This window comes from Neofelis nebulosa, chromosome 7 (assembly GCF_028018385.1).
Source record: "Neofelis nebulosa isolate mNeoNeb1 chromosome 7, mNeoNeb1.pri, whole genome shotgun sequence".
NCBI lineage: Eukaryota > Metazoa > Chordata > Mammalia > Carnivora > Felidae > Neofelis > Neofelis nebulosa.
Genome location: NC_080788.1, coordinates 143,565,390 through 143,592,640, shown reverse-complemented (window position 1 = coordinate 143,592,640; position 27,251 = coordinate 143,565,390). Strand labels below are relative to the sequence as shown.

General features: G+C 60.0%; 2 protein-coding genes across 9 annotated transcripts in view; one reads left to right on the top strand and one right to left on the bottom strand.

Moving 5' to 3' along the window:
* Positions 1-15,596, bottom strand: part of SLC25A47 (solute carrier family 25 member 47) — a 21,163-nt gene extending 5,567 nt beyond the window's left edge. Inside the window, exons 1-4 of one of the 3 annotated variants that reach the window (XM_058740740.1) lie at positions 15,302-15,596; positions 7,097-7,213; positions 6,232-6,477; positions 271-416 (exon numbers count right to left, since the gene is read on the bottom strand). In XM_058740740.1, the coding sequence (XP_058596723.1) occupies positions 271-298 (28 nt within the window). In that variant the 5' untranslated portion in view covers positions 299-416; positions 6,232-6,477; positions 7,097-7,213; positions 15,302-15,596. Of the gene's footprint in view, positions 1-270; positions 417-6,231; positions 6,478-7,096; positions 7,214-13,597; positions 13,926-15,301 lie in introns of those variants that run through there. The other 2 variants (XM_058740739.1, XM_058740742.1) reach the window with 2 other exon arrangements.
* Positions 5,364-27,251, top strand: SLC25A29 (solute carrier family 25 member 29). 6 transcript variants are annotated; one of them, XM_058740735.1, is made up of 6 exons: positions 13,159-13,513; positions 19,105-19,148; positions 23,228-24,116; positions 24,590-24,846; positions 24,927-25,010; positions 25,346-27,251. In XM_058740735.1, the coding sequence occupies exons 5-6, from the start codon at positions 24,948-24,950 to the stop codon at positions 26,090-26,092; spliced, it is 810 nt and encodes a 269-aa protein (XP_058596718.1). In that variant the 5' UTR covers positions 13,159-13,513; positions 19,105-19,148; positions 23,228-24,116; positions 24,590-24,846; positions 24,927-24,947; the 3' UTR covers positions 26,093-27,251. The 6 variants fall into 6 exon arrangements, with proteins under 6 accessions (XP_058596721.1, XP_058596720.1, XP_058596718.1 ...); XM_058740736.1 differs by lacking the exon at positions 23,228-24,116; XM_058740738.1 differs by lacking the exons at positions 13,159-13,513; positions 23,228-24,116; positions 24,590-24,846 and adding an exon at positions 5,364-5,578.

The following is a 27,251-nucleotide window of genomic DNA, read 5'->3' as shown; positions in this document are numbered from 1 at the left end:
CACTGATGACCCCCTGGCACAGGGAGAGACCACCTCCTGCCCCCCTACCCCCACCGGGTGTCCCCACCCCCAGACCTGCCTGGCCGCCTCCCAGGCTGAGACAGCCAGGCCAGAACAGACTCCTGTCCCCACACCTCCCCCCGGCGCCTGCGGCCCACGCCGGGCCCTGACCCCTTCCGGGGGCCCCTCAAGCCCCACTGCTGTGGGAAGCCTGCTCTCAGGCCACAGGACGTCGCAGCCCCTCCTGGTACCCCTGTCCCTGCCCGTTACCTCCGATGGCTCCAGCGACAAAATCCATGGACAGTGTGGTGGTGTGGGGGGGAAGGTCCTGGGGTCTGCCTGCCTGCCAACGGTCCGCACCACCACTGGGGTGGCCCCAAGAGCAACTGGGTCAGCTCCTCGCGCACCTTAAATGCCTGCGGCCGGGGGAGGGACAGGAAACAAGAGCCCGCTGACCAGTGGCCCCGAAGGCAGAGGCCATGCGGGTCGATGCCCACACCCAGGCGCCGGGGAGCTGGCCTCTCTCCCGCCCCACCCCCCGAAGGACCCTTGTCCCAGTGCCCTCAGGACCCAGGTGTCAGGGAAACATGGGAGAGGCCACAGGAGGTGGCAGGCTCACTTCCACGCTGCCTGCAGGGCTGGGCCCCAGGCCACATCCTGTCACCTCCAAGGAGGTCCAGGGATGGGGCTGTGCTGACCCTGTCCCCTCATGGTGTCCTCGGGCCTCCCCAACTCCCCTGGAATTCCTCCTGCCCAGGAGCCCTCCAAGTCCCGTCCTCACTCGTTCAACAGACACCACCGGGGCTGAGGCTGAGCTGAGGCTGATAAGCCCCGGTCCCCGTCCTCACGCAGCTCCGGCTGGCAGGAGGGGGTGGGGGCGGGCACAGGCGGGCTGCAGGGCTGTCCCCGCTCCGGGAGCAAAGGCGGGTCACAGCCCAGCGTCTGCCCCACGCGCTTCTCACTGCCCTGGTCCCGCACTGTCCCTGCGCACCCACATCCGTCTCCTGCTCCCCCGGGCCCGGCCAGGTCTGCCTCCACGCAGTCCCCAGCGCCCAGCACCGACTGAGTGGGGACCAAGCCCTGATGGACCCACTGCTAGGGACTGGGCTGCTGCCCGGCCTCTAACTAAGCCAGGGCGCTCCTGAAGGGGAAGCCACTCCAACAAGAGGTCGTTTGCAACCATTATGAAAACAGTGACCGCCCCCCAGCAGCGTACCCCTCGTTACGGTTTCCCAAGCACTCCTCCTCTGCCAGCTCACACGATCCTCATCACAGCCCCGGGAGGGAAGCAGGGCCGATGGTCCCCATTGTACAGATGGAGCCATCGAGGCCCAGAAGGGAGATCTGTCCAAGGCCAAGCAAGTGGCAGGGCTGGATGTGATGGAACACTCTGGAAATACCAGTGCCTCTCGGATGCCGAGGGCCAGGCCCTGAGGCCCATGAGCTCTGCCCCCGTGGCTGTCACCCCACGGGCCCTCCCAGGGGCTCAGCATGTGCTCCCATATGAGCCACAGGGCAGCGCTTCGAGGTGGCCACGCACTTGCCCAGGGTCACACAAAGTGAGTGTCCCGCTGACCAGAAAGCTGGCAGGACCCGGGTAGAGGGGCAGGTGGTGATGTCACAGGGTTCGGACAGACTGGTCCAGGTGGCCCTCAGGTCAGGGACTGTGTGTCTACCTGTCTTCTTGTCTTCTGATGGGCAGATGCAGACCAGCCTTGAACAGGCTGGGTGTGACGGGGCCACATCCCCGCCTGCCCAGCTATTGCGGGGTGAAGGGGGGACGGGTTGGTGGTGGCAGCTACCAAGGCAGAGGGCAAAGGGCAGAATGCAGCCTGTCCCAGGTCAATCCTGCCACCCATCCTGGCCTTTAGAGAGACACAGCTCAGTGTCTGCTTAGGGGCCAGGCTGTTTGCATTCAAATCCCAGTTCTGAGGCCACAGCAATAACCACACAGACAAAAGTCCCCGCCCCGTGGTTCTTACATTCTGGGGAGAAGGGAACAGACAACCCAGAGGTAAGGAAACTGCCAAACAGCGGGGAGTGCCAAGGACAGGGGCAGAGTAGGGAGGGGACAAGGTGTGTGTATGTGGGGGTGGGCAGCATTGGGAAGGGCCGCCCCAAGACGGTGACATACAAGACAAAGGTGTTTTCTCAGTCGCTGCAGCCAAGTTTCACCTGCCCTTTGTCTCCCGAGCAAACATGCCCAAACTTTACCCTCTCTGCAGCAGAAACAGAAAACATGCCACCTCACTGTTTGGGCTGCTTTGGGACAGGTCTAAAGGTTCCCCACCCAGCCGTGAGCTTCTGGCAGACAGGGCTGGGCCAGATTTGTCTCTGAGCCCACAGCACCCAGCAGAGGACACGCACCCTGGGGAGGCCGGGTGAATAAATGCATGAGGAAACAAGTCAGTGGATGGATGGGTGGGTGGGTAGATGGATGGACAGCTGTAAATACAGATGGGCAGATCAAAGGATGGATGGATGGATAGATGGATGGGTGGATGGACGGATGGGTGGATGGGGTGAGTGGGCGGGTCGGTGGATAGATGGATGGATGGATGGGTAGATGGGGTGAATGGGTGGGTGGGTGGATGGATGGATGGATGGATGGGTGGATGGGGTGAGTGGGCGGGTGGGTGGATGGATGGATGGATGGATGGGTGGATGGGGTGAGTGGGCGGGTGGGTGGATGGATGGATGGATGGATGGGTGGATGGGGTGAGTGGGCAGGTGGGTGGATGGATGGATGGATGGATGGGTGGATGGGTGATAGATGGGTGATGGATGGATGGATGGATGGATGGGGTGAGTGGGCACGTGGGTGGGTGGATGGATGGATGGATGGATGGACGGACGGATGGGTGGGTGGATGGGTGGCTGGGTGAATGGATGGATGGGGTGAGTGGGTGGATGGATGGATGAATGGATGGATAGGTGGGTGGCTGGGTGGATGGATGGATGGGGTGAGTGGATGGGTGGATAGATAGGTGGGTGGATGGATGGACAGACAGATGGACTAAATAATGGACAGGTGGAAGGACAGATGGACAGATGGAAAGATGAATGGATGGGGTGGAAGGGTGAGGGGTAAGTGGACTGACAGTTGAAAATACAAATGAATGACCTCCCCCCCCCCGCCCCAAGGCAGGTGGAGTCACCTGCTCACACTGGCTTGAGCTGACACAGGAGGTGACAGGCCAGGGGGTTGCTGGGCAGGCAGAGGTCTTGGCTGGGGAGAGCCCTACATGGTCTGGGGAGAGCTCAAGCTGGGCCCCCACAGCCTGGGTTTGGCTCTAGGCTCTGCCCTCTCAGATGTGTGACCGTGGGCCAGTAGTGTTACAGCTCTGAGTCTAGCATGGATAGCAGAAGGCACAGGCCAAGGGAACCCTCTGGGGCCGTTCATCTCAACGGGCAAGCATTACCATTATTAGCACCGAGGCCGGCTTCAGGCCTCCTCCAGCAACACCAGAGCCCCGCTGAGCGCAGCCCTGCTCAGCTGGGCTTCTAGAAGGAGACACACATCACACAAACAACCCAGGCCTGGGCGGCCACAAAGGGCTCTGGGAAAGGGGTTGGCACTGGCACAGGGACTTTCTGGCCAAGGGACTTGACACATTCCAAAATCCATTGTTACATTTCACAAGAAAAGGAATAACTCTAAGTTATTATTTTTTTTAAAGCCCTCCAGACAGAAGAGAGGCAGCAGAGTGAAAGCCCCACGTGGAGGTGTGGGCCCTCCTTTCCCATCAAATGCAGGCAAACACAAACATTTTCTTTTTTACTATCATTTTGTGATTTGCTTCCGTCCTTTATCAACATGCCTGGGACGGCTTGTCACCACGGTTCCTGCAAACTCCATTCCTGTGCCCGTCCACGGGTGCACGTGGTGTGGCCAAGGGGTACAGTGCAGGGCGGCGGTGGGGGTGGGGCGGGTACAGGAGTGAGCCAGGCTGCCTGGGCTCGGCCCGTCCCCACTGTGTGACCCAGCTGAACCCCTAGCCCGCCTAGTGTCCTCGTCCGTGAAGTGGAAATTCTATTACCTACTGCTATACAGCTTTGGGAGGACCGAAGGGTCAGTGGCTGTAAAGCTCTTGCAACCACTCCTGGCAGGCAGCGAGGCACTCTAAATATCACCGCTCCGACTTCATTCATCAGTGATACACGTTGGCTTGTTTCCAGTTTATAACAGAAAGGCCTCCCATAAGCCTGCTTTGGGGGTTTTGTCCTTTCGGGGGAGCACACTCAGAGGGGGACGGCTGGGTCAAAGACACCTGCTCTATCCGTAATTTTCACACACTTTGCCACTGGGGCAGGGTTTGGAGAGGTGGAGGAAAGGCAGTGGGGTTTCTGGGCGAAATGGTTCAGGGGCCCGGAGCGGGCACGGGGGCCCAGGCTGGCCCCAGAGACTGCCAGCCTTGGCATTTCCAGAAAATGGGCCTCCACGGCCAGGAGAGCCCAGGCTCTCACCCAGCTCGCTCTGTGACCGAGAGCAAGCCACGGACCCCCCGAGCCACGCTTTCTACATCTATAACACGGGACAGGAGACGAGAGTATACGCACTGGGCCTGGGCCCTGCCGTGCTTTGATCTACGTAACACCCAGCTGGTTGCTGCAGACCGCACGGCCCCAGGCGGTGGGTAAGAATGCACCCATCTTTGGAAGGAGGGGGTCTCCGGGTGTGGCTGGGGTGTGGGGTGAGATGAGCCCCAGACCCAGTCCTTCTGGACACCCTACCCTTCCTGACATCCCGAGGGGGTGGGGCCCTGGGCCTGGGGTCTCTAAGCCTGTGTGGCCCCCTCCCCGGGAGGGAGGGACCTCAGGGCTACTGAAAGGAATCTAGTCAAAGCCCCCCCGCCCGCCGCCCCCCAGCCAAGCTTACAGACAAAATTCACAGGTGTCTGCACTTGGCCCGAACTCTGTTTTGCTCGGTTACAGGGCCCTCCCTCCCTTCTCAGAAAATAGACCACAACTACAAAACATATTCTTCTCTAGCCTGACCACAGCCCACATCCCGGACAAGCCCCAGACAGAGCCCCTCCTGGCACCCTCCTGCCCTACCTGGCCACGTGTGGACCCCTCCCCACCCCCCCACCCCCCACCCCTCCACGGGCACAGCTACAACCCTCCCACATCCTTCCAGACCTCTCAGAAGGCCCCTGACAGAAACTCGGGGCCGACATCCCTCCTGACGTCTGGCCCTTACCCCCCTCGCAAGTGAATCCCCTCCATCCCCACTCATGGCTCTACTTGGTGCGATTATAGGCCGCTCGTGTCACCGGCCACCCCAGCAGCTACAAAGCATGTAACAGAGCGCTCCCCGCCGCCTCCCTGCCCGGGCACTGGCTTTACCCCTGACGTTGGCACAGGCTTCAGACTCAGGCTCCCATCCCCCTGGAGCCACTCCCGCGGGACAGACAGGGACACTGTGGGCCAGAGACAAAGAGCAGGCGGGAACCACCAAGGAGAAGAATTCGAGGCCCGCTCTGCCGTGATGACATCGATGCACTCAATCTCCTAGATGCAGTTTCTCTATCGCCAAACAGGGACAACAGCTACCCCGGGACAGGGGTCGAGGGAGGTAAGGACCGTCGGGGCTCCTGAGACTAGGAATCAGATGCGGCAGGGGTGGGGCTCAGAGGGCCGGCCAGCAGCATCAGGCCTGACCCCGCTGCTGACGAGTCCCCGAACTGTCGGCCCCTTCAGCTCCCGGGCCGGCCCTGCCCACACCCTGGCCTTGCCTCTTGCTCCCTCGGCACCCAGGCCATAGCTCAAGCCCTTCCTGTCCCGCCTCTTCCAGCATCTCCCAGACCGTGGCGACCCCTTCAGGCCTTGCCCAGGAAGCATCTTGAACCCTGGAGTGCACTGGCTGGAAGGGTTGAGATGGTTGCTGGCCCAGGGTCATCGTAGGTGTTGCATCTGAACAAGGTGACCTCTGATCCCCCTCCCCCACCCCCATCCAAGATGCAGGGAGTTGGACTGAGGAACAGGAAGCTCTCTCCAAAGCGGGACCTGAAGCCTGAAGCCTTCTGCCAGGCAGGCATTCGTTCACCCGCTCATTCCGGCGTGCGTGTTCTCGTGCAGGCCTCGTGCTGGGCACTGGGGTCCAGAAGTGGCCTAGATGCTACCCTCGCCCCCCTGCAGGCCCGGCCCGGCTGGGGAGTATATACTATCCATTCTTGCATAACAAATTATCCCCAAACTTAGCAGCTTCAGATGCCAAATATTTATTACCTCACAGTTTCTGAGGGTCAGGAATCGGGGGAGAGCTTGGCTGGCTGGCTGTGGCTCAGGGTCTCTCGCGAGGCTGCGGTCAAGCCGTGGGCACGGGCTGCACCATCTGAAGGCCTGACGCGGGGCTAGGGGGACCCCCTTCCAAGGTGACTCTCTCGTGTGGCTGTCGGCTGGAGGCTTCGGTTCCTCAACGCAGGGACCTCTCTACAGGACTGGTCCCCACATGGCTCCCAGCTTCCCCTGGAGCTGGTGATCCAAGAGGGGGAGAAAGGGGGCGGCCACAATGCCTTGGTGACTGTCTTGTAAGTGACACAATGTCATTCCCAGCGAATATTTTTTCTTTTACTAAATTTTTTCAACGTTTTTTTTTTTTTGTTTTGTTTTGTTTTATTTTATTTTTGGGACAGAGAGAGACAGAGCATGAACGGGGGAGGGGCAGAGAGAGAGGGAGACACAGAATTGGAAACAGGCTCCAGGCTCCGAGCCGTCAGCACAGAGCCTGACGCGGGGCTCGAACTCACAGACCGCGAGATCGTGACCTGGCTGAAGTCAGACGCTTAACCGACTGCGCCACCCAGGCGCCCCTAAATTTTTTTTAAATGTGTATTTTTGAGAGATTTTTACTCATTTTGAAAGAGCAGGAGCAGGGGAGGGGCAGACGGAGAGGGACACACAGAATCCGAAGCGGGCTCCAGGCTCCGAGCTGTCGGCACAGAGCCCGATGCAGGGCTCGAACCCATGAACCGTGAGATCATGGCCCGAACCGAAACCAAGAGTCAGACCCTTAACCGAGTGAGCCACCCAGGTGCACCCCCCCTCCCCGACCCAGTGAATATTTTCTATTTACTAGAAGTGAGTCACTCACCGTAGCCCCACACTCAGTGACAGGCACATTAGGAAGTGGGGAGTCTAGGAGAATTAGTGGACGTGTTTTCAAGCCGCCACAGAGAGCCAGGGATGGAAACGGGTAGGTGTGGCCAGCCTGTCACAGAGAGAAGCCAGTCTCCACTGGGGCGGTCACAGAGGCCTCCAGGAAGGGGGGGGGGGGGGGACAGCTGAGCTGCTCGGGGAAGATGGCAGGGACTCCCAGGAGCTCAGGCGACCGGGCATCCCACCCCCCCACTGGACCAGCAGGGAGTGGCCCCCAGCCAGCCCCACGTGCCACCCGGGGGACCGAGGACAAGGACTCCAGAGAGCAGAGCCCAAAGCAGCAAGGCAGGTGGGAGACGAGGGACCGTCCACATGAAGCGGCCCCAGGAAGGTGCTGCCTGGCCGGGCGGCGGCACAAGGCCCTTCCTTCAGGGAGAGGTTCTGGAACAGGGGGTACTCCAGCTCCAGGATTCTGCATTCTAGGATGCTGCAGGCTTTCTCTCTGTCCCTTCCTCCGCCTGTTTCTGGAGCTGCCCCAGGCTCCTCCCGCGTCTGTCCTCCCCGAGGGCCTGCCTGCCACATCGGACTGTCCCCACGCGCCTCTGGGCTCCGTGTGCGTCGTTCTCTGTCCGCCGCCACGCCGTCCCCCGCCTTCCGTGGTGTCAACTCCAGCTCACCCTGCCACCGGGACCACGGCCCAGGTGGAGACACACTGCCCTCCTCTGGCCACTGCCCTCGGATGCCCGCCCCGCACACAGGCCATCCGCCCGGGTCGGCGGTCTGCTCTTCCGTCCCCCAGACCACACGGTGTGTGGCCCCGGGGAGGGCACAGCCAGGCGGGCTCACGTGGGGCCCCAGCGCCAGCCCAGAGGGTGGGCTCCAGGAGGCCCGTGCGCCACACGACCTCCGAGTGGGCGGCAAGCACATGCTGTCTGCCTCACCTGGCTGAGCGCCTCCGCCCAGCTCCTCTGTCCTGACCCGATGGCCCGACCCAAGCTGCAGACCACCGCTGGGGCCCCCAGGTCCGGCACTCTCGGGCAGGCCCCCTGCAGGCTCTATTTTTATACTTGAAGCATTTGCCCTGCGTTTATTTATATCATTCCCATCTTGAGTTTCTGGTCATGTCACAACCTGGCCGGAGCTGGGGCACCTGGGTGGCTCGGTGGGTTAACAGTCCGACTCTTGACTTCGACTCAGGTCATGATCTCGCGGTTCGTGGGTTCAAGGGCCACATCAGGCTCTGTGCTGACAGTGCAGAGCCTGCTTGGGATTCTCTTTCTCTCTCTCTCTCTCTCTCTCTCTCTCTTTCTCTCTCTCTCTCTCTCTCTCTCTCTCTCTCTCTCTCTCAAAATAAATAAACTTAAACAACACTATCTGGCCAGAGCCTCCCTCGCTCCGGTCTCTTGATCACTCCAAAGCCAAGTGGGTTGGGGCTGGTGCCCAGCACAAGGGAGGCCCACAGCTCACCTGGAGAGGCAGCCCTGGGGAAAACGATGAAATTTCCAGTGGAAATGAATGCGCAAGAGGCCCACACAGCATGGTGGCAACTTTGGGGTTGACTCAATTCAAGCAAATCGTTTCAAGTCTACCTAACAAGAGAACTCTGGGCACCATGAACTTGTGAGGACAGTGGCTGCCTGTCTCCAAGGGGTCCCAGGCCCTTCAGCCTCTGAGGCCCAGAGTAGAAAGACTCGCTTAGTCGGGGGGTGAGTCACTGTGAGAGTGGATGGGATAAGAGGGGCGGAGGCACAGCCCCATGGCAGCCACATGCTCGCTGGGGAGAAACCTAGAGGGTAGTTAGTTCTCATCAGTGCCAGGCAGCCAACCACAGCTCCCGCCCCAGTGCCCCCGCCCCCCAGACCTGCTCGCTGCAGCCTTCAGAAGTTCTGGGGCCAGAGTTTCCCCTCCCCAGCTGGACACTTGAAGATGCCTGTAAGAAACCCCAAATACCTCAGCTGAATAATTAAGTCAACTCTTCTCTTCCATTTCCTACAAAAGCACCTGCCCCGTGGGGCTCTTTGAGTTGCTCTGGCCCCTAGGATCCTCCTGAACCCATTTTACGAATGAGGAAACTGAGGCCAAGAAGGCTCACAGGGTCACGCAGCCAGGAGGGGCCCAAGTTGAGACTGCAGAAGTCAAGTTCCCGAACCTGTCCTTGGAGACAGTCTCAACCTGCGGCCCCCAGAGCCACCTAAAAGCCCCGGAAGGGGCCACTTTCAATGCCGGTTTCTCGGCGCCTGAGGGGCTCAGTCAGTTAAGTGTCCAACTCTTGATGTCAGCTCAGGTCATGAGCTCACAGTCCGTGGGATCAAGCCCCAGGTCAGGGCTCTGCCCCAACAGCAGGAGCCTGCTTGAGATTCTCTGGCTCCCTCTCCCTCTGCCCCTCTCTCACTGTCGCATGCTCTCTTTCTCTCAAAACAAATAAATACACTTAAAAAAATAAATGCAGGTCTCGAGCCCCCCTGCTCCCTAAGTCTGATTCCTTAGGTCTGGTGAGGTGTGTCTTAGCCACATTTCTGGGAGGCTCCATGCCGGAGGTCTAGAGTGGGGAGCCTGTGGCTGGGGCCATAGGGCAGGACGGGCCAGGGCCCCACTCCCCTCACCCAGGCCTGGCTCCTCAGCTGCCCGCTCAGCCCCTGCCAGAGCTGGCAGGCTGATCCCTGCTTTCGAGTCAAAGCAGACGGGCAGGGTTCTGGCTCTGCACACACACACACACACACACACACACACGCACATGCACACACATCCCAACCCAGGTCCCATCCTGCCCCTCTCTCAGGCTCCTCCTTATCAGGGCCCACTGCAGCCCGGAGGAGAGAAACTTTGTTTCCGAAGTTTTTAATTCTAAAAATACATGTTATTATTTTTGTAATGCTTATTTATTTTCGAGACAGAGAGAGTATGAGTGGGAGAGGGGCAGAGAGAGAGGGAGACAGGGGATCCGTCGTCCCAACTGGGGGCTCAAACTCACAAACCGGGAGGCCATGACCTGAGGCGAAGTAGGATGCTTCACCGACTGAGCCACCCAGGCACCCCTCTAAAAATACACTGTAGGAAAAACTATCACCCAGAACCCCCACCAGCCCTCACCTTCTTCCCAGAACACGCATCCCTGGAGAAGGGTCAGGCTGTCGGCCGGGAGGAGCCTCCCGCCTGCCTCCCCCTCCACCCAGGGTCCGTCACCTTCCACGGCTCTGGCCACTGAATGATTCTGTCCCCCACTGGGCACCTAGCTTAGTGTTAACAAAGAGGACAGAGAAGGTCCCTTCCCTGGTGGAGCTTACATTCTAGGGGAAGAGAGGGGATAACCACATAGAGCAACAAATGAAGTCACTCCGGGAGCTGAAAGAAAGCAGAGTGTGGGAAGGGGTGGCAGACTCCCCAGTGTAGACGGGGAGGACCAGCCAAGCCCCTTGTGCGCAGATGAGAAGTGAGCAGGGGCGCCGAGCCCAAGTGAGTGGGGAGCCAGTTGACCGTCCTGCCCTCCCCATCCCACCTCACCTGTCACTGAAACAGCCCCTGTCACTGAATCCAGCAGATTCAGGGGTGGGGAGAAAAGAGGTCATTTTCCTTTCCTCTTTTCCTGCTGGTGTTTCTAATTCTTCCACACTGGATCCGTCTTGTGTAGGAAATGATAAAAGCTGGGCAAAATAGAAACCGCACCATGTACTTGACGGTGACCTGGCTTGACCTCCGTCCCCTGTGACGTTCCCTCCCCCACTGGCTGTCCTGCTCTGGCCTTGGACACCCCCCCCCACCCCCCGCCCCTTAAAGTTTAGGGTCTGGGAAGAGCCCTGCAGGGAGGCTTTGCCTGGCATGGGGGTGGGGCCTGGGGCTCTGCGGAAGGTGAGGAGTTTGAAAACATCATGTTCTGTGCTGTAATGTATCCTCAGGAAATGAAACAGAACACGCATAGAACCCAACCGCTAATGTGATAATGCAGGCTCCAAAAGACGGACATGTGTAACTCTTTGCGATGACTTCCTCATTCTTTCTGGTCTCTCCCTAACCGCCATGGGAGCCCCTGGAGGTCAGGCTGCTGACCCCCAGGAGTCAGGGCTCCTGCAACCTGCCTCAATTATGACACTAACTTAAGGGCACGTGCATTCTCTTAAGGCAAAAAAAAAAAAAAAAAAAAAAAAAAGTAGCTCATCCTTGTTTCCTTATCAAATGCCCCATTATAGCTTTGTGACTCACTGCCTCATTAAAGTACTTGACTTTCTACTCAAGCCCCCCAAAACACGCTGCGGGCATTTTGCTTTACCTCTGGAGGCCGTGGCAACCAAGGGACAATGTGTTTGTAAGGGTGGGTCTCCTGGATGTAAGTTTAATCATCATGGCCTTGGAGGCCTCCAGCCACAGTCAACTCCAGCCCCTGTTTTGGGTCTGGGCTTCTCCTGGGGCCCACATGCTATTGTTTTCCTGGCTCCTCGAGGTCAGAGGCTGGCGATATTCAAACCCAGGCCTCCAGACCCCTAGTTCAGGGCCCACCAGCCATCACGAGCACTGGACTAGGAGTCAGCAGACCTGGCTTTGGGTCTCTGCTTAATGAACGTTCTGTTCTATTTAGATTCTAAGAAGAATCAAAGGAAACCACTAATGATCGTTGGATCCCTGGCGGCCTTGTATCACCATAGTCACTACTTACATACCCCTGAGAAATCCCCTCCTAGCAGAAATATATAATCTTTAAAACCTTCGGTATATGGGGCACCTGGGTGGCTCAGCTGGTTAAGCTTTCAACTCTTGGATTTTGGCTGAGGTCATGATCTCACAGTTTGGGGCTCTGGGCTAACAGCACTGAGGCCTGCTTTCTCTTTCTCTGTCTCTCTCTCTGTCTCTCTCTCTCTCTCTACCTACCTCTCTCTCTCCCCCTCCCCTACGGAAGTGCTCTTTCTCTCAAAAAAATAAACCTGAAAATAATAAAAGAATAAAACCCTGGATACATATCTATTGTAATCCCCATCCTTCTTCCAGAAATGGTAACATGAGAATAAAAGAACTGTGGTCTGCAATCCGGAAACACGCAGGTCCTGACCACAGAATCTTGAAGAAGGAAGTTGAGCCGCAGGCCTGACGCTGTTATCTGACTCTCATTGTGCAGGAGAAAGCGCCCAGCCAAGTCGAGTCCCAGCCGGACAGTCCAGACTTCACAAGGCGCTGGGGAAGGAGGGCAGGACACGTCGCTGAACAGGACACTCCCCCAAAGACCAGGGAGGGGTCCTTGTCACTGCCAATCTCAGGGACTCTCCAGGCGCAGGACCTGGCTCCTCCTCGTCCCCCTCGTCCCCCGCGGCCCAGCGCCCTCCCACTTGGGCCGGCTCGCCCAGTCCTTCCCGAGGCCTCCCTTGTCGAGGCCCCGCGCCGGCGCCCTCCCTGCCACCGATGGCCTGTGTGCGCCCGTCCAGGAACCTGCCCGGATCCGCACCCCTCCGCGGCCCAGCAGGGCGCAGGCAGGTGCGCGTCCCCGAGGGGCGCCCCACAGCCCCCTTCCCCTTTCCAGCTCCCCGCCGTCCCGGGACCCCGCGTGCGGGCCCGGCGGGCGCGCGGGCGGAGGGGCGATTCGCCGCTCCAGGGGTATCACAGCTAGTTGTGTCGGAGCCTTGCAGAGCCCTGGCGCTCCGCGCCCCTTGACGCGCCCGTGTCCCCATTACACGGGCCAGGACTTGAGGTTGGGCGGCCGAGTCGGGATCCGGACCCAGGCCCCAGGTCCAAGGGTCCAGTCCAGAGCGAGCACACCCCGCCTCCCGCTCAGCTGACCCGTGTCGCTCACGCCGGGAGGTTCCCACCCCTGCACAGGCCGCCGTCAGGCCCCGGGCTCCCGGGCCCAGCCCCACCGTCCCAGCACCGCGCGCACCCGGCTGCTCTCCCCTCCGGAGCCGCGCGGGCGGGCGCACGAAGCACACTCTTTGTCTGCGGCGCCTGTGCGCCTCCCCCGCCCGCCACGTCCACCCCCCGCCTGGCCCGCCCCGGACACGCCCAGCCAATGAGGCGCGGCGGCGGCGCGCAGGGCCCGGGGTGTTGTCCGCGCCTCGCCCGCCCATTGGCTGCGCTCCGCACCCCCCGCGGGAGCCCGGCCGGCAGGCCCGAGGGGCGGGGCGAGCGGCCCGAGGTGCGGGACCACTGGCTGCGGGCGGACGGCCGCGAGGGCGAGCGAGCCGGCCGGCCAGGGACGGGCGCCGGCGGGAGGACCCGCGCTCTGAGCCGCCGCCGCCGCCGCCCCCTGCCCCCGGCTGGCCCCGGGCTCCGCGCCAGGAGGCGGCGGCCAGGCCGAGTCCCAACCGTGCGAGCCGGCGGGACCCCCGACGGCCACCAGCCCGGCGAGGGGCCAGAGGAGAAGGACGAGGAGGAAAGGGCAGCCTCGCCGGGGGCCCGGCCATGGCGCTCGACTTCCTGGCTGGATGCGCTGGGGGTAAGCAGGCGGGCGGCGCCCACCCGGACCGCGCGATCTCGGGAGGCCGGAGCCAGGCGTGTGCGGGATGGGAGGCCGGCTCACCTGCGGGCGCCGGGCTTTCCTCGCCTGAAGCATGGGGGTAACGATGCTCTCGTCTCACGGGGCTCTCGGGGACGTGCCCAGACAACAGGCCGGGAGGGCGTCTAGCACGCCGTCCGCGAGGGCAGGTGGCGTTCGAGTCCTTCGGGGCTCGTCCAGACGAGAGGTCTGGGGCGCCGGGGCAGCACCGTGGCTTGGCCAAGTGGGGGACCGCCAGGAGGACGTCCCGCCGCCCGGTGCGTCCCGCTCGCGCGAGGCCTCGGGCGCATCTCCCTCCCCGGTTCCCGCATCCCCGGCCCGCGCCCACGGCCCCAGAAGTTGGGGGCTGCCTCCACCCCCTTCCCCGCAGGTGTCTGGGCGGGGCTGGGGCCACAGGAAGACCCCCTAGGGGGCTGGCCTTGGAAGGCCCGGAAGGGCGCCGGCGGCGGGCCCCTAGGCGCCGAGTCATGCTTTGGGCATGCCTCACCTCCCTAATCCGTTCAGGGAACTGCTGGCGGGGGGTCTTCACCCGGGTGGCGGAGTGGGCCTGACACGCGGTGTGGGCTAGCCCTGTGCTCACGCGTGCGTGTCACCGGTGCGGGGCACCTTCACCCAGACCAGGCTGCTAGGGTCCTCCCCAAGCCTGTGTCCCCGGGAGGGCTGCGGTCAGTGTGCAACCCAGGATATGCCATGGGACGACCCTGGGCATGGAGCCGGGCCGGGCGCTTCCCTGTTTGGCCTTTAGCTTCGTTGCTTTTACTTGGAGAGTTAATTTATTTAACGGGTATTAACTGCGAGCCGGGTTATGTCATTCCCCAAGGAGCTGACGGAAGAGCTGGCTGCATGGCCCCAGGCCTGGTCCTGCTCTGATGGTGGATGTCCCTCCTCCAGCACCTGAAATTGCTTTCACTGTTGATCCGCTTGGGTTTGGCGTTGGGCACCCTGGAGGAAGAGGAGTGACAATGGCCTGGGGCATTTAAGCCTCTGATTTCAGCTTCCTGCTCTGGGCAAGAAGAGACTGGTGGGGAGGGCAGTGTGCCAGGGAAGCGATGTGTGTCAAGAGATTTAAGAACTTCCCAGCCTGTTACCCAATCAGGCCTCAGGAAACCACCGGGCTGGAGTCTGCTGAAGGGGGAAGAACCCCAGGGCCTTTCGTAAATGCGTGAATTTCTCCCAAGCCCAGGCCAGAGGAGACAGGAGCGGGCAGCCTCTGCGGATCCGGGGCTCAGCTCCCCTGTTCCCCTCCCCGCTCTGGTGACTGCACCTGCCACCACCCCTGCTGGCTCCTCCCGAGCCCCCAAACCCTCCTCTACCCACCCCGCAGTGGTGGCTCAATGAGCTTGGACTGCCCCACAGCCAAAGCCCCTTTCCAGCTTCTTGGGGAATGTGGGTTCTTTCCCCAGAGGAACAGGATTCCTTCTGATTTCTCCCGGGTGTCCTGGGAGCTGTGGGGTTTGAGGTGGAACTCATCCTGAGGCCAGGCCTGCTTAGGGACCCACCCCACCCCTAGACACACGGGTTCGGTCACTGTCGGCTCTGTGCTCAAAAGGCCATGCCTTCCGCCCTCCCTCGCCGAGCCCACCTAGGAGGGATCCTGTCCAGGCTGCAGGGTTGGGGCAAGGTCAGGGTCCAGCACCACGCGGAGCTATGGGCCCCAGCCCCTTCCCCCAACCCCCAACTGCCCTACTCCCACCCAGGGGCAAGCCTGGGGCTGCTGGCGGCACCTACCTCCCTGCTGTGAGTGGAGGCCTGAGTCTCCCAGGCCCGTGAGGATGGCAGTGGCCGCCACAAAGCCTCCTTGTGAGGGTTGTCGGCTTCCGCTCCCCTGAGATCCTCTCCTGGTCTTATGTGACCCAGGAGAAACCTTGGCCTGGAGAAGTGGAGGGACTAGTGAGACAGTGACCTGATTGTGTCCCTGGCACAAAGTAGCCTGTGCAGAGGGACTGTCTAGGAACTAGGCGCGGGCCGCGCCCCCAGCTCAGCGCCTGGCCCTGGAGGCCCCTGCCTCGTTACTTCCGGCTTGGGCTCTTTCAGACCTGGACCCAGAGGACCCAGAGCAGGGGGTCGACGGAGCTTCTCCTCGGCGGCCCGGGGTCCCTCTAGATTCAGATTCCTGCGAGGGAGAGCGGTACGTCACCTCTGATTGGCGGAGTGTCGGGTCACGTGTTCAATTTCACCCGCGGGGAGGTGGGACAGGTGCCTTGATTGACGGCATCCCGGCGCTCACGTGGTCGGAAGGGCAGAATGTCTGCCTTTGCTCCGCACCAGGGGGTCAGTCCCAGGCCGGCGGCCCGCCAGCACCCTGTGCCCCGAATGGGGAGTCTCGCTGCCACGTGCCTGGATAGGCGGAGGCGCGGCTCCGTGGTGGGGCCGGGAAGCCTGTGCGGGGAAGACAGGTCTGCCATCCAAGTGTCTCCTGCAACGCCTGCCTCCGGGACCGTCGCCCCCCACTCCTACCCCAGAGGGCCCGGCGGTGCCCCCGAGAAACCACCGTGTGTAGGGCAGTGGGCACTGGCTGTGGAGGTGGGAAAAAGGATCTCCTTGTGGTGCCTCAGCGTCCTGTCGGGGCGCTGGCCTGGAGGGGCTTCCCCGTGAGGTTAAAGGGTAAGGCTTGGCAGGACTGGGGGCCCTGATGGAGGCAGGCCCACTCTGTTCCTGTGAATGGGGATGTCCTGGGTGAAGGCACTCAGCCCCTCCCCTGGGGGCATTGAAATCAGCCTCTGGAGCAAGTGGCAGTGCAAATGGCTGCCACTGGAGGTCTTGGGGGGCCTCCCAGCTGAGGCTGGGGGAGGGGAGGGGGAGAGGGTGGTTACCCCTTCCATCCTGGAGGCTGATGAAGGCCGGAACCTGAGAAGTCTGGGACCAGAGCCAGGACCCGCCACCCACAGGAAGGGGACCCCCAGCATTTCCGGCACCAGCTTCTTGGGGACCCCACAACTGGGCCTGGCTGCAGAGGGCATGGAGGTCCCCAGGGGTCCGCAGCTGGAGAGAAGGGAGGTCAAACAGCATACCCCCCAGGCAAGTGTCAAGTGTCTAAAACCCAGGGAAATCAGAGCCCAAGAAAATAAGTTCTAGAACCAGGCTTTTCAAATTTAGAAAATTCACAACACGCTATGGCAGAGAAGGTGGATCTCAAAAGATAGAAACAAAGTGTGTCACAGAGGACCAGAGGCACGGGCACGGAAGTCTTGAGGGAAGAGACACCTCGGGGAGGTCTTTTCATCTTCCTGTGAATGTTAGGGGTTCCAGAAGGAGAAGGTCTGGAGATGAAGATTATGATGAATAAACGATAGTGGAAATTTCCTCTGATCAGAAAAAAGGCCTGAATGTGCAGAGAGAAAGGGCTGGTGTACCAGGCAGGGATACTTTAAAAAAAAAAAAAAAGACACACCCTTGGCATCTCCTGGTGACATTCCTGAAATCTGCAGATAAAATCTCAGAGGCTTCCCGATAGAATGCATAAATTACTGACAAGGAGCAAAAAACGTACCGGCAATGGATTTCTCAGCTGTGGCACCAGAAGCGAGAAGATTCTGGGACACGGCCACCCTAATGGCCTGGGCCTGGGAGCCTCACCAGAGCACAGGACCGTTGTTCCCGGATGCTGTTAAAGAAATAGACTCTGTAGGCCGTTTCCTCACGTGTTAACCTCCGAGGAGAGTAATCAAGAAAGGCTCCAACAAAATGGCAACTGATCGGGGTAGAGACCCCAAGAAGGGGGTAGAGGGGAGGAAGTGAGGGAACAGTTCTGAATCTCGTGGGGTCTAAACGGGGTAGAAGAGGAAGCTATCAGAGTTGGAAACCTTGTTGGGGCGGCTCTTACTGGGCGGGGGGAGGGGGAGGGCAGCAAGGCGGGGGGCAGAGAAAGCCTTGGGGGGGGGGGGGCGGTGACGGTTCTTGTCCTGTTTCCACATAATGATTAAAAGTAAGAAACAAGAAGTAACCTTGAGCCGAACTTAGACACTAGCAGAAGGCGGAGAAGTGGCGGGTGGCCCGAAGCAGCCAACATGTAGAAAGACAAAGGGAAGAAATGAGCCATTCACGTAAAATGAGATGGAGTCGTGTCAGATGTCCCGTCTCGGCAGAACCGGAGGCGCCTCCAGACGGGAGCGGCGGAGAGCGGGAGCTCGCTTCCAGGAGCACCGAAAACAAGGGAGTAGGACCAGGTTGAAAATTAACCGTCACCGAACCATGCCAGGCGCGCGCAACCAGAAGGAAAGCGGGACTGGCCAAGTTCGCGTCAAACACAGCGGATCCTAAGGTCCAAAGCGTGAGACAAGGTGAGGGGGACGCACGACAACACGCAAGTTGTAAAGAGGCGCGGTGACTCCCGCTAACCGCTGGGCGCCCACCACCCTGATGAGCAGCCCCAACGGGGGGCAAGAGAGGTGAGCGGGGAAGGAGGAGGGCTCCAGGCCCAGGAGGCCTAGGCTGCAATCCTCGCCTCACCACTCTCTCGCCACGCAGCGTGGACATACGACTTCCTTCGGCCTCAGGTCCCTCATCTGTAAAATGGGCTCATAGTCCTTTCTTTACATGTGAGAGGGAGAGTTAGTACACATGCCAAACTGAGAACAGTGACCGGCAGGTAGAGACGTTAATACTGTCTTAATTACAAACACTCCCAGCGGTAACAGACCTTTCAGAGATTCACACACAAAATTCTAGGGAGGAGAGCGTGGGAGTCGAAGCCACCTTCACCTCACTGAGCCTCCCTTTCTCCTTCTGTGAATGGGGTCACGAGGTGCCTGATTCCCAGCGATAGTTACACCTGAACAGCACTCAGGACTCAGAAAAGGGTTCAGAAGCCAATGTGGAGAGTGATGAGCCTTCGTCCCCTGAGGTTTTGGGGTTTTGGCAGAGGCTGGACGGACGCATCCTTGCGCGTGATCACAAAGTCCCGAGCTAACTCCCCGGGTCCCAGGCGGCTCCCACGTGGGGAAGGGAGTGGCCAACCAGTGCCTGTGCTGCCTGGGCCCTGGGTCAGTTTTGGGGGGTGTGGGGGGGGCACTTGATGCTCTCACCTGCACAGGCAAGGGGAGTGAGCCACAGACCCCGAGTCCTTTGGGAGCTTGGCCAGCTGGTGAGTGGCGGAGGGAAAAGTCAAATCTGGGTGGCCCTCTGACCCCAAGTCCACAATCCCTGCCCCCCCCCCCCCCCCCCCCCCCGCCACGCCAGGAGGTGTTTGGAGCAACGGGACCATCTCAGAACTAGTGTGTGCGGCTTCCGGGGGCCAGCTGTCCTCAGGCACGTGGACCAGTCAAGTGCAGTGGGAAGCAGGGGCTGGAGAGACCCCAGCGTTGGGTTGGACAGATCCAGGCTTGACCTCAGGGATGTCATTCCCCCCCACACCCCCACTGCTCGTGCAGGCATGAGGACGAGGGAGCCCACAGGGTGCCTGGCACACAGTAGGTGCTTGATAAACGGCTTTTTCCCCTCCAGTCCCGTGGCTCCCATGCAGTCCTTGCAGGAAGACCCCTGTGCTACAGGTTTCTGAGGCATTTGGGTGACATGCCCCTTTCTTCCCCCAGGTGTGGCAGGCGTGCTCGTGGGACACCCGTTTGACACAGTCAAGGTGAGTCTCTTGTCACAGTTTACTCTCAGGTCCTTGGGGAGGGGCAGACACTGGACATGCGCAGGGCCGGGACGGCTGGGGTCCCCTTTCCAGTGACCCCCCCCTTTTTTAAAAATATTTATTTTTGAGAGCAAGCAAGAGAACGAGCGGGAGAGGGGAAGAGAGAGGGCGACAGAGGATCCAGAGCAGCTTCTGCGCTGGCAGCAGACAACCCGACGTGGGGCTCGAACTCATGGACCGTGAGATCATAACTTGAGCTGAAGTCGGACACTCAACCGACTGAGCCACCCAGGCTCCCCCAGACATCTTTTTTTTTTTTTTTAAGTCTGTTTATTTTTTTAAGAGCAAGCGAGCATGAGTGGGGTAGGGGGCAGAGAGGAAGGGAGAGAGAATCCCAAGCAGGCTCCACATCATCAGCACGGAGCCTGATGTAGGGCTTGAACCCACGAACCATGAGATCATGACCTGAACTGAAACCAAGAGTCAGACACTCAACCGACTGAGCCACCCAGGCGCCCCCAGACATCTTTTTTTTTTTTTTTAAGTCTGTTTATTTTTTTAAGAGCAAGCGAGCATGAGTGGGGTAGGGGGCAGAGAGGAAGGGAGAGAGAATCCCAAGCAGGCTCCACATCATCAGCACGGAGCCTGATGTAGGGCTTGAACCCACGAACCGTGAGATCATGACCTGAACTGAAACCAAGAGTCAGACACTCAACCGACTGAGCCACCCAGGCGCCCCCAGACATCTTCTTGAAAGAAAGAGCAGTTCAGAGAGAAAATACAGAAATACAGAAAAGCCAAAGCTGGTCAGTATTTCCCACGAACGTGATCTTCACGAGTGGTCATCATTGGCACGAAACAGAGTGTTTCCCGAGGGCTGGTGTCCACCTGTGCGGAGTGTGTGGCCCTGGGCCAGGTGCTCAGTTAGCCAGTTTCTCGTCGATAAACTGTCCAGATCCAGGTGGTCAGATGCTCAAAACAGAAACAAAGGAAATCCACGTCCTCCAGCTGGAAATTCCCAAATCAGAGTCTCTCCCTGCTGCTGGGGTCTTGTGTCCCACTGTAAACACTGAACTTGGCACCTCATCCTGCTGGAGCGAGGGTAGAGCTAAGGCAAGGATGTCATCCCTAGCTGGGGTTGAGATCACTTCCTGTCCCCTCTTTTTTCAGCAGAAGCCAAGACGGTCACTGGCCAAGAAAAGGACTAGGAACTCAGGGGCTGGGGTTTCCTCTGGCACAGGCATGAGGGCCTAGCTTTATGTATTGGCTCTGACCTTAAAAGTTCTGCCCTAGGCCTTGTACAGCCCAGGCCTCTGGCTAGCCAATCTGCTGTGTGACCTCAGGCCAGTTGCTTGACCTCTCGGCCCAGCATTCTCGCCGGCAAACTGAGGGGTCAGGCAAGATTACGGAGGCCATCGTGGTGCCCTGTGCTCAACAGTATAGTTTGGGTTGTGTGAAAGGCTAGTTCTGAAGAGCACAGATTTTCTTCCAACCCATCGTATGCAAGTTAGGGGGGAGGCGGAAGGGCCACGCTTTCTTGCCACACGGCGACCTCTGCCCTACACAGGCCTGCCGAGAGCCTGTCCGCACAGCTGCCTGTGCACTGCCTAGCTGGCCGTCCTGTGAAGCCCGTCCACAGGCCAGAGCAGCCCAGGGCAGCCTGGCACTGTCCACGTTATGCTTGTGGTCACATGTTGTAAATGCCTCTGTATCCAGCCAAGAAGTGACTCTCGATTCACTTCCTCAGCCCAGCTTTGCGGGGGCCACGCCTCTCTGAGCCATGACTCAGCCTGGGCAGCCCCAGGCCCCTTCAGCTAGCCCTTCCCCCCCCCCCCCCCCCCCCACCAGGCTGAGGCTCCCGCTGGGCCCCCTCATCAGTGCCCCCAGGCTGGGAGTACTTTGTCCTGGGGTCTCTGTCCCTCTAAGCCCCTGGGTGATTTGGGTGCAGGAGCCTCTCCACCCCACTGGGTTCCTCTCCTTGGACCCCCTTAGCTTGCGCCTGGAGGGAGGTCTTTGAAGAAATCCATTCGGTGACTTTTTTTTTGGCCACTGTGGCCCAGCAGCATCACATCTAGGCAAACCTGTCTTTAAAAAGCCAATCTCTTGGGGCGCCTGGGTGGCGCAGTCGGTTAAGCGTCCGACTTCAGCCAGGTCACGATCTCGCGGTCCGTGAGTTCGAGCCCCGCGTCGGGCTCCGGGCCGATGGCTCGGAGCCTGGAGCCTGTTTCCGATTCTGTGTCTCCCTCTCTCTCTGCCCCTCCCCCGTTCAGCTCTGTCTCTCTCTGTCCCAAAAATAAAAAAAATAAAAAACGTTGAAAAAAAAATTAAAAAAAAAAATAAAAAGCCAATCTCTTTTTTTGTTTGTTTTAATTTTTTTTAATGTTTGTTTATTTTTGAGACAGAGAGACAGAGCGCAAGTGGGGGAGGGGCAGAGAGGGAGACACAGAACCCGAAATAGGCTCCAGACTCTGAGCCGTCAGTCAGCACAGACCCTGATGCGGGGCCTGAACCCACAAATCGGGAGATCGTGACCTGAGCCGAAGTCAGACACTTAACCGACTGAGCCACCCAGGAGCCCCAGTCTTCTTATGGAGAGGAAAAACCCGTCCCCAGTAACCACCACTGTCACCCAATGGTGGTGACCCCTCGTTCTAGTTACGGGCTGGTACACTCATTTGGTTCAATGTAATGCTGTATTACTAATGGCCATTCTTTTTTACTGGCTATTTTCCATTATGAAAGTTAAACCATTCTCATTAAAAGGAAATTGGAAAATGTAGAAAAGCCAATTAGTGCCTTATACTGACAAATCTTTTTGCACGTTTTGTACACCTCCTTCAGGATCTCACCTTCTCCGTCACATTTTCTTGGTTGGCTTTCTATTACAAAAGTAAGGTAGGCTGTAGAAAAAAGTTTTAACCATCATAGAGACATATAAACTAAAAAGAAAAAAAGTCCTTCATATAGACCCTTCCCCAACCCTTGTTCAGATTTCTGTTTAGAAATCTGAGCAGAAATGTACTCAGACCCATATATATTCCTTGCTTTTAGCAAAAGGGGGATTTCCTTCAATAGCTCTGTGGTGGGTTTTTTTGTTGTTTTTTTTTTTTAATGTCTTATTTATTTTTGAGAGACAGAGTGCAAGCAGGGGAGGGGCAGAGAGAGAGAGGGAGACACAGAATCCAAAGCAGGCTCCAGGCTCCGAGCTGTCAGCACAGAGCCCGACGCGGGGCTCGAACCCACGAACCGTGAGATCATGACCTGAGCCCAAGTTGGTCACTTAATCGACTGAGCCACGCAGGCGCCCCCGTGGTGGTGGTTGTTTTAACTGAAATTTGACACATGTAGAAAAGTGCACGCATGCTAAGGGTACAAATCTGTGAATCGTCATGAAGCACACACCTGGGAAAGCAGAACAATGTCCCCTCCCCCCATCAGGAGCCCCCCGAGTCCTGCCAGCAACGCTTGCCCTTTCTCTGGCCATCCACTCTCCTAACTTCTTTTTTAACGTAAGCTCTGTGCCCAACGTGGGGCCCGAACTCATGACCCCAAGATCCAGAGCTCTTCCGACAGAGCCAGCCAGGCACCCCCACTCTCCTGACTTCTCACGCCACGGTCCCGTTTGCCTCTTCCCGAACCTCATGTAATTGGACTTATGCTCCAGAATGCGTGAGGGGACACCCGTGTCCCACGTCGGTTCATGCTGTCTCATGGCTGGGACATCCGCTGTGTGTTCCCAGACCCTTGGGACTGGGATTTGAGTCTAAGATTTGGCTTTCCTCTTCTTCTCCCAGAATCAAGCCCCTGTCCTCAGACACACTACCTTCACACCTGTTTCTGTCCGAAGGTAGTTTTCTGTCCTACTGACTAGACACGACTGTAATCAGGGACGCTGGGGGTAAAACCACTTTCACCGGCCAGTGGCCAGCCCAGGGCGGGGGCGGGGATGGCGAGGTGGGGGCTGGCCCCGGGGGCTCCACGCCCAGACGTGCTGTTGAAATTTTGTGTTGCTTTAATGGCCTTTACTTTCTGAGCTAGGGGCTACCTCCGTCCGTAGCAAAAGTGTAACTTTGTTGTAGGTGAGCGTAAGCCTCGCCCTGGAGAGCGCTAGTAAGTAGACCAGGTGAACCGGACCCTTCTCTGTCCTCGCCGAACCTGATCCTGGGCCTGAACTGCACCCTGCCACGCCCCTCCTCCCCACCCCCCCAGAGTCCCCTCCCGGAGGAGCAGGGGACAGGTGAACCTGGCCCAGCGCAGGTCGTGGGGCGGGGACCCGGGTGGGGCTGGTTGGGGTCTCCCAGCCGCGTGGAGAGCTGGCAGCCCTTCTGGGCGTGTGAGACAATCACCACTTGTCCGGGGGCGGGTCCACCAACCCGAGATCCCGTCACCCCAAAACGGTCACCTCAACTCTAGATATTACAAGACCTGGGCCCCATTTCACCCCCAAACCTAGGCCCCCCAAGACACCTGGCCAGCAAGCACTCGTCCCAGGTCCGGGGGTCAGAAACAAAGGGGAGAGGGGCCTCTGCGCTCCCTGTGGGACCCGAGCCTGGCCTGAGCCTGGGCCTGAGCCAGTCCGAGCCGCAAAGACTGGGAGCCGCTGTCCAGGTAGCTGTCTGAAGGAAAGCGCAACCCACAGCGGGGACGGCTGTACTTCCTGTCACTTCTGCTACCACGGCCCACTCAGTGCCCATGTTGGGGGCTGCGCGCGAGAGAGAAGTGTTCCAGGTGGGATGTCAGACCACGGAAGGGAAAACGAAAAGCCCTCACGGCACAAAAACCACCCAGAGCGGCGCTCAAGGTGGTCCTGTGTGATCACTGTTCGACAAGCACTTCTGCCTTTCTCTGAAAATCCACCCCTCCCCCCACCAAGAGCCGGCAGCAGCAGCCAGCCACAGGGTGTGCTCGGTGGTCAGCGCCTCTGGGGGCCGTGGCCACCAGCCGCAGAGGTCCTCCTGTGCGGAGATGGTACGTCCGTGTTCTTAGAAAACCTTCTTTTGTAAGTGCACTTAGCCATAGAAGGCCCACTGGAGGGCTCTCACCAGCCAGCACCCCCCCACACACACTCTGGCCCCCACCAACACAGCCGCCCATGTCGCTGCAGAGGACAGACAGCCTGGGCGGAGTTGCAAAACATCTCAGCCTCAGTCTTCCCATCTTTGAAATGGGAGGGACAAGCGCACGCACCTCGGCCGGTGATTCCAACGTTAGGCCCTCTGGTGCTGCCAGGCACAGAGTGGCATTCGTGCCATGGCCCTGGCTGTGGTGATGGTTGCTGAGTCCGCTCCTGAGAACGTGACTTAACCTAGCTCCCCCCCCCCCCCCAACCCCCGGGACCTGGATTCCAAGTTCAGGAAATGTGCTCCCGCTCCGAGCCATGGGGCCTGAGCATCAAGCCCAGAGATAAGCTCTGGGGTCAATCGAGAACACTTTTTTCACAGTAAGAGGTTCTGGACCACAGGGCTCCAAGGGTGGCTGGGCGTGAGCCCCCAGGCCCCGAAGGTGGTGACAAGGTCCTGCGGTCGCTAAGGAGGCCATGAGCTCCTCTCCTGTCCCTGCTTTGTGAACTCACGACCACTATCCGCACAAGGGGCTACTGGCAGAAATCAGGATCCCTCAGCATCCGAGCCTCCTTGCCTTTAACACCCATGGAGGCACTGCCAGCCCCTGACGAGGGGAGCTGAGTGATAAGAATTAGGTGAGAAGCCCCCCTCGGCAGGGGCCATGGTTTGCCACCAGGACAGTGGTGCCACCTTTCACGGGGCCCTGTCCTTCCAGGTGCGGCTGCAGGTCCAGAGCATGGAGAGGCCTCAGTACCGAGGGACCCTGCACTGCTTCCAGTCCATCGTCAAGCAGGAGAGTGTGAGTGGCCTGGGTCTGGGAGGTGGGGGGAGGGGAGGATGAGGGTGGCCCCGGGACACCAGCCTCTAGGACATTTTGGGCCCCAGACCACAGAGCTGGAAGCGAAGGTGGCAGCGGGACTACGGGCAGATCAGCCCTTCGGAAATGGGAAGGTGTGAATGCCCAGACCTCGGACATCGGGGACACTGGTTCTGGCAGGATTCTGCTTGGTCCTCCCGAACCCGCGGGCTGGGCTGGGGCCGCCCTCTCCCCCCCCCCCCACCCCCCACCCCCTTACCTCCCCTCCCCAGGCCCCAGGCGGGAGCGCACCTGACGCGCGTCTGTGTGCCCCGCAGGTGTTGGGCCTGTACAAGGGCCTGGGCTCGCCCCTCATGGGGCTCACGTTCATCAACGCGCTGGTGTTCGGCGTGCAGGGCAACACCCTGCGGGCGCTGGGCCGCGACACGCCGCTGAACCAGTTCCTGGCCGGCGCGGCGGCGGGCGCCATCCAGTGCGTCATCTGCTGCCCCATGGAGCTGGCCAAGACGCGGCTGCAGCTGCAGGACGCGGGCCCGGCCCGCACCTACCGCGGCTCGCTGCACTGCCTGGCGCACATCTACCGGCAGGAGGGCCTGCGCGGCGTCAACCGGGGCATGGCCTCCACCCTGCTGCGCGAGACGCCCAGCTTCGGCGTCTACTTCCTCTCGTACGACGTGCTGACGCGCGCGCTGGGCTGCGAGCCCGGCGACCGGCTGCTGGTGCCCAAGCTGCTGCTGGCGGGCGGCACGTCGGGCATCGTGTCCTGGCTGTCCACCTACCCCGTGGACGTGGTCAAGTCGCGGCTGCAGGCCGACGGGGTGCGGGGCGCCCCGCGCTACGGCGGCTTCGTGGACTGCGTGCGCCAGAGCTACCGCGCCGAGGGCTGGCGCGTCTTCACGCGCGGGCTGGCGTCCACGCTGCTGCGCGCCTTCCCCGTCAACGCCGCCACCTTCGCCACCGTCACCGTGGTGCTCACGTACGCGCGCGGCCCCGAGGCCCGGCCCGAGGGCGACGCTGTGCCCGCCCCGTCGGGGCCCGGCCTGGCCCAGCCCTCCAGCCTGTGAGGCCGGCGCGCGGGAGCGTCCCGGGCTCCGGACCGCATCGGGCCCGGGCTGGATCCCACGCGCCGGCGAGGGGCGCCCTTGGCCGCAGGCTTGACGTGCGCGGCGTCCTCGGCCGTGAAATGGGGGGCCTCACACCCGCATTGTGCACTCCCCGAGCGCAGAGGTGGCGCCCCGCGTGCACCGAGCCCGTTGCTGTTACCTGGGGAGTCTTCCGGAAACCCAGCCGACACTCCAGCCCTTTCCTGGGGTCCGGGTCGACGCCACCGCGGGGTCTTTGATGACCCACCCGTGGGCTATCCAGTGACTAACTCCACCTGGCAGAGCCCCAGGGACACTTCTTGGCCACCTGTCCGTTCTCTGTGTTAGGGACAGAGAGGCAGCTCCACGTAACTCCTGGTGTCCCAGAACACTCTGCCGGTACCGCCCAGCTTCTCCGGTTGGCACGGCTGGGAACGCCGTTACTGCTGCCACTCCCACTGGAGGGTGACCTGGGGGACCCGCTCAGAAGCTTGGGGCCGGCTGGCGGCTCCGTATTAGCCTAGGGGCTGGGGGACCAGCCACTGGCCACTGGGACGGAAGATGGACAGTTAAGTCCAGCTGTGGAGCGGGGAGGGCTTGCCACCCTCTAGTCCTCAGGCTGCCCGTCTATATAATGGGGACGCGGGTCAGCTGCTGTGTGCGGCTCTGGCCCGCTACCACTGGCCAGTTCCCCAGGATGTGCAGCGGTCATCGGGGACGTGGGTACAGGAAGATCCCCACTCCCCAGCAAATGAGGTCTCTCCCAGGGAGTCGTGCTTGGTGTTCCCATGAGGCCACAAAGGGAGGGCTGTTCGTGGGCACAGGTGTGGCCAGTGTGGGCCCCTCTGGGCCAAGCGGGATCCGAGCCTGTGCTCCTGGGACTGTGAGCCTGGGGCAGCCCCAGCACATCTGGAACAGCGTGGCCGTGTGTTTGGACAGGGAGGCGGATGGTTTTGCACAGGTTGGAAAGGACTGTGGCCTCCTTTGCCCTGAGTGGAGCTCAGCCAAGATCTTGGGCCATGTGATACGTTCTCCCAGGAGGCAGACTGGGGTCAAGGATGACCAGACTCTAATCCTATTCTCGTGGTGTCATTGCTGTATAGAAACCGCTGAAGGAATAAAATATTCTTTGTTTTCTTAA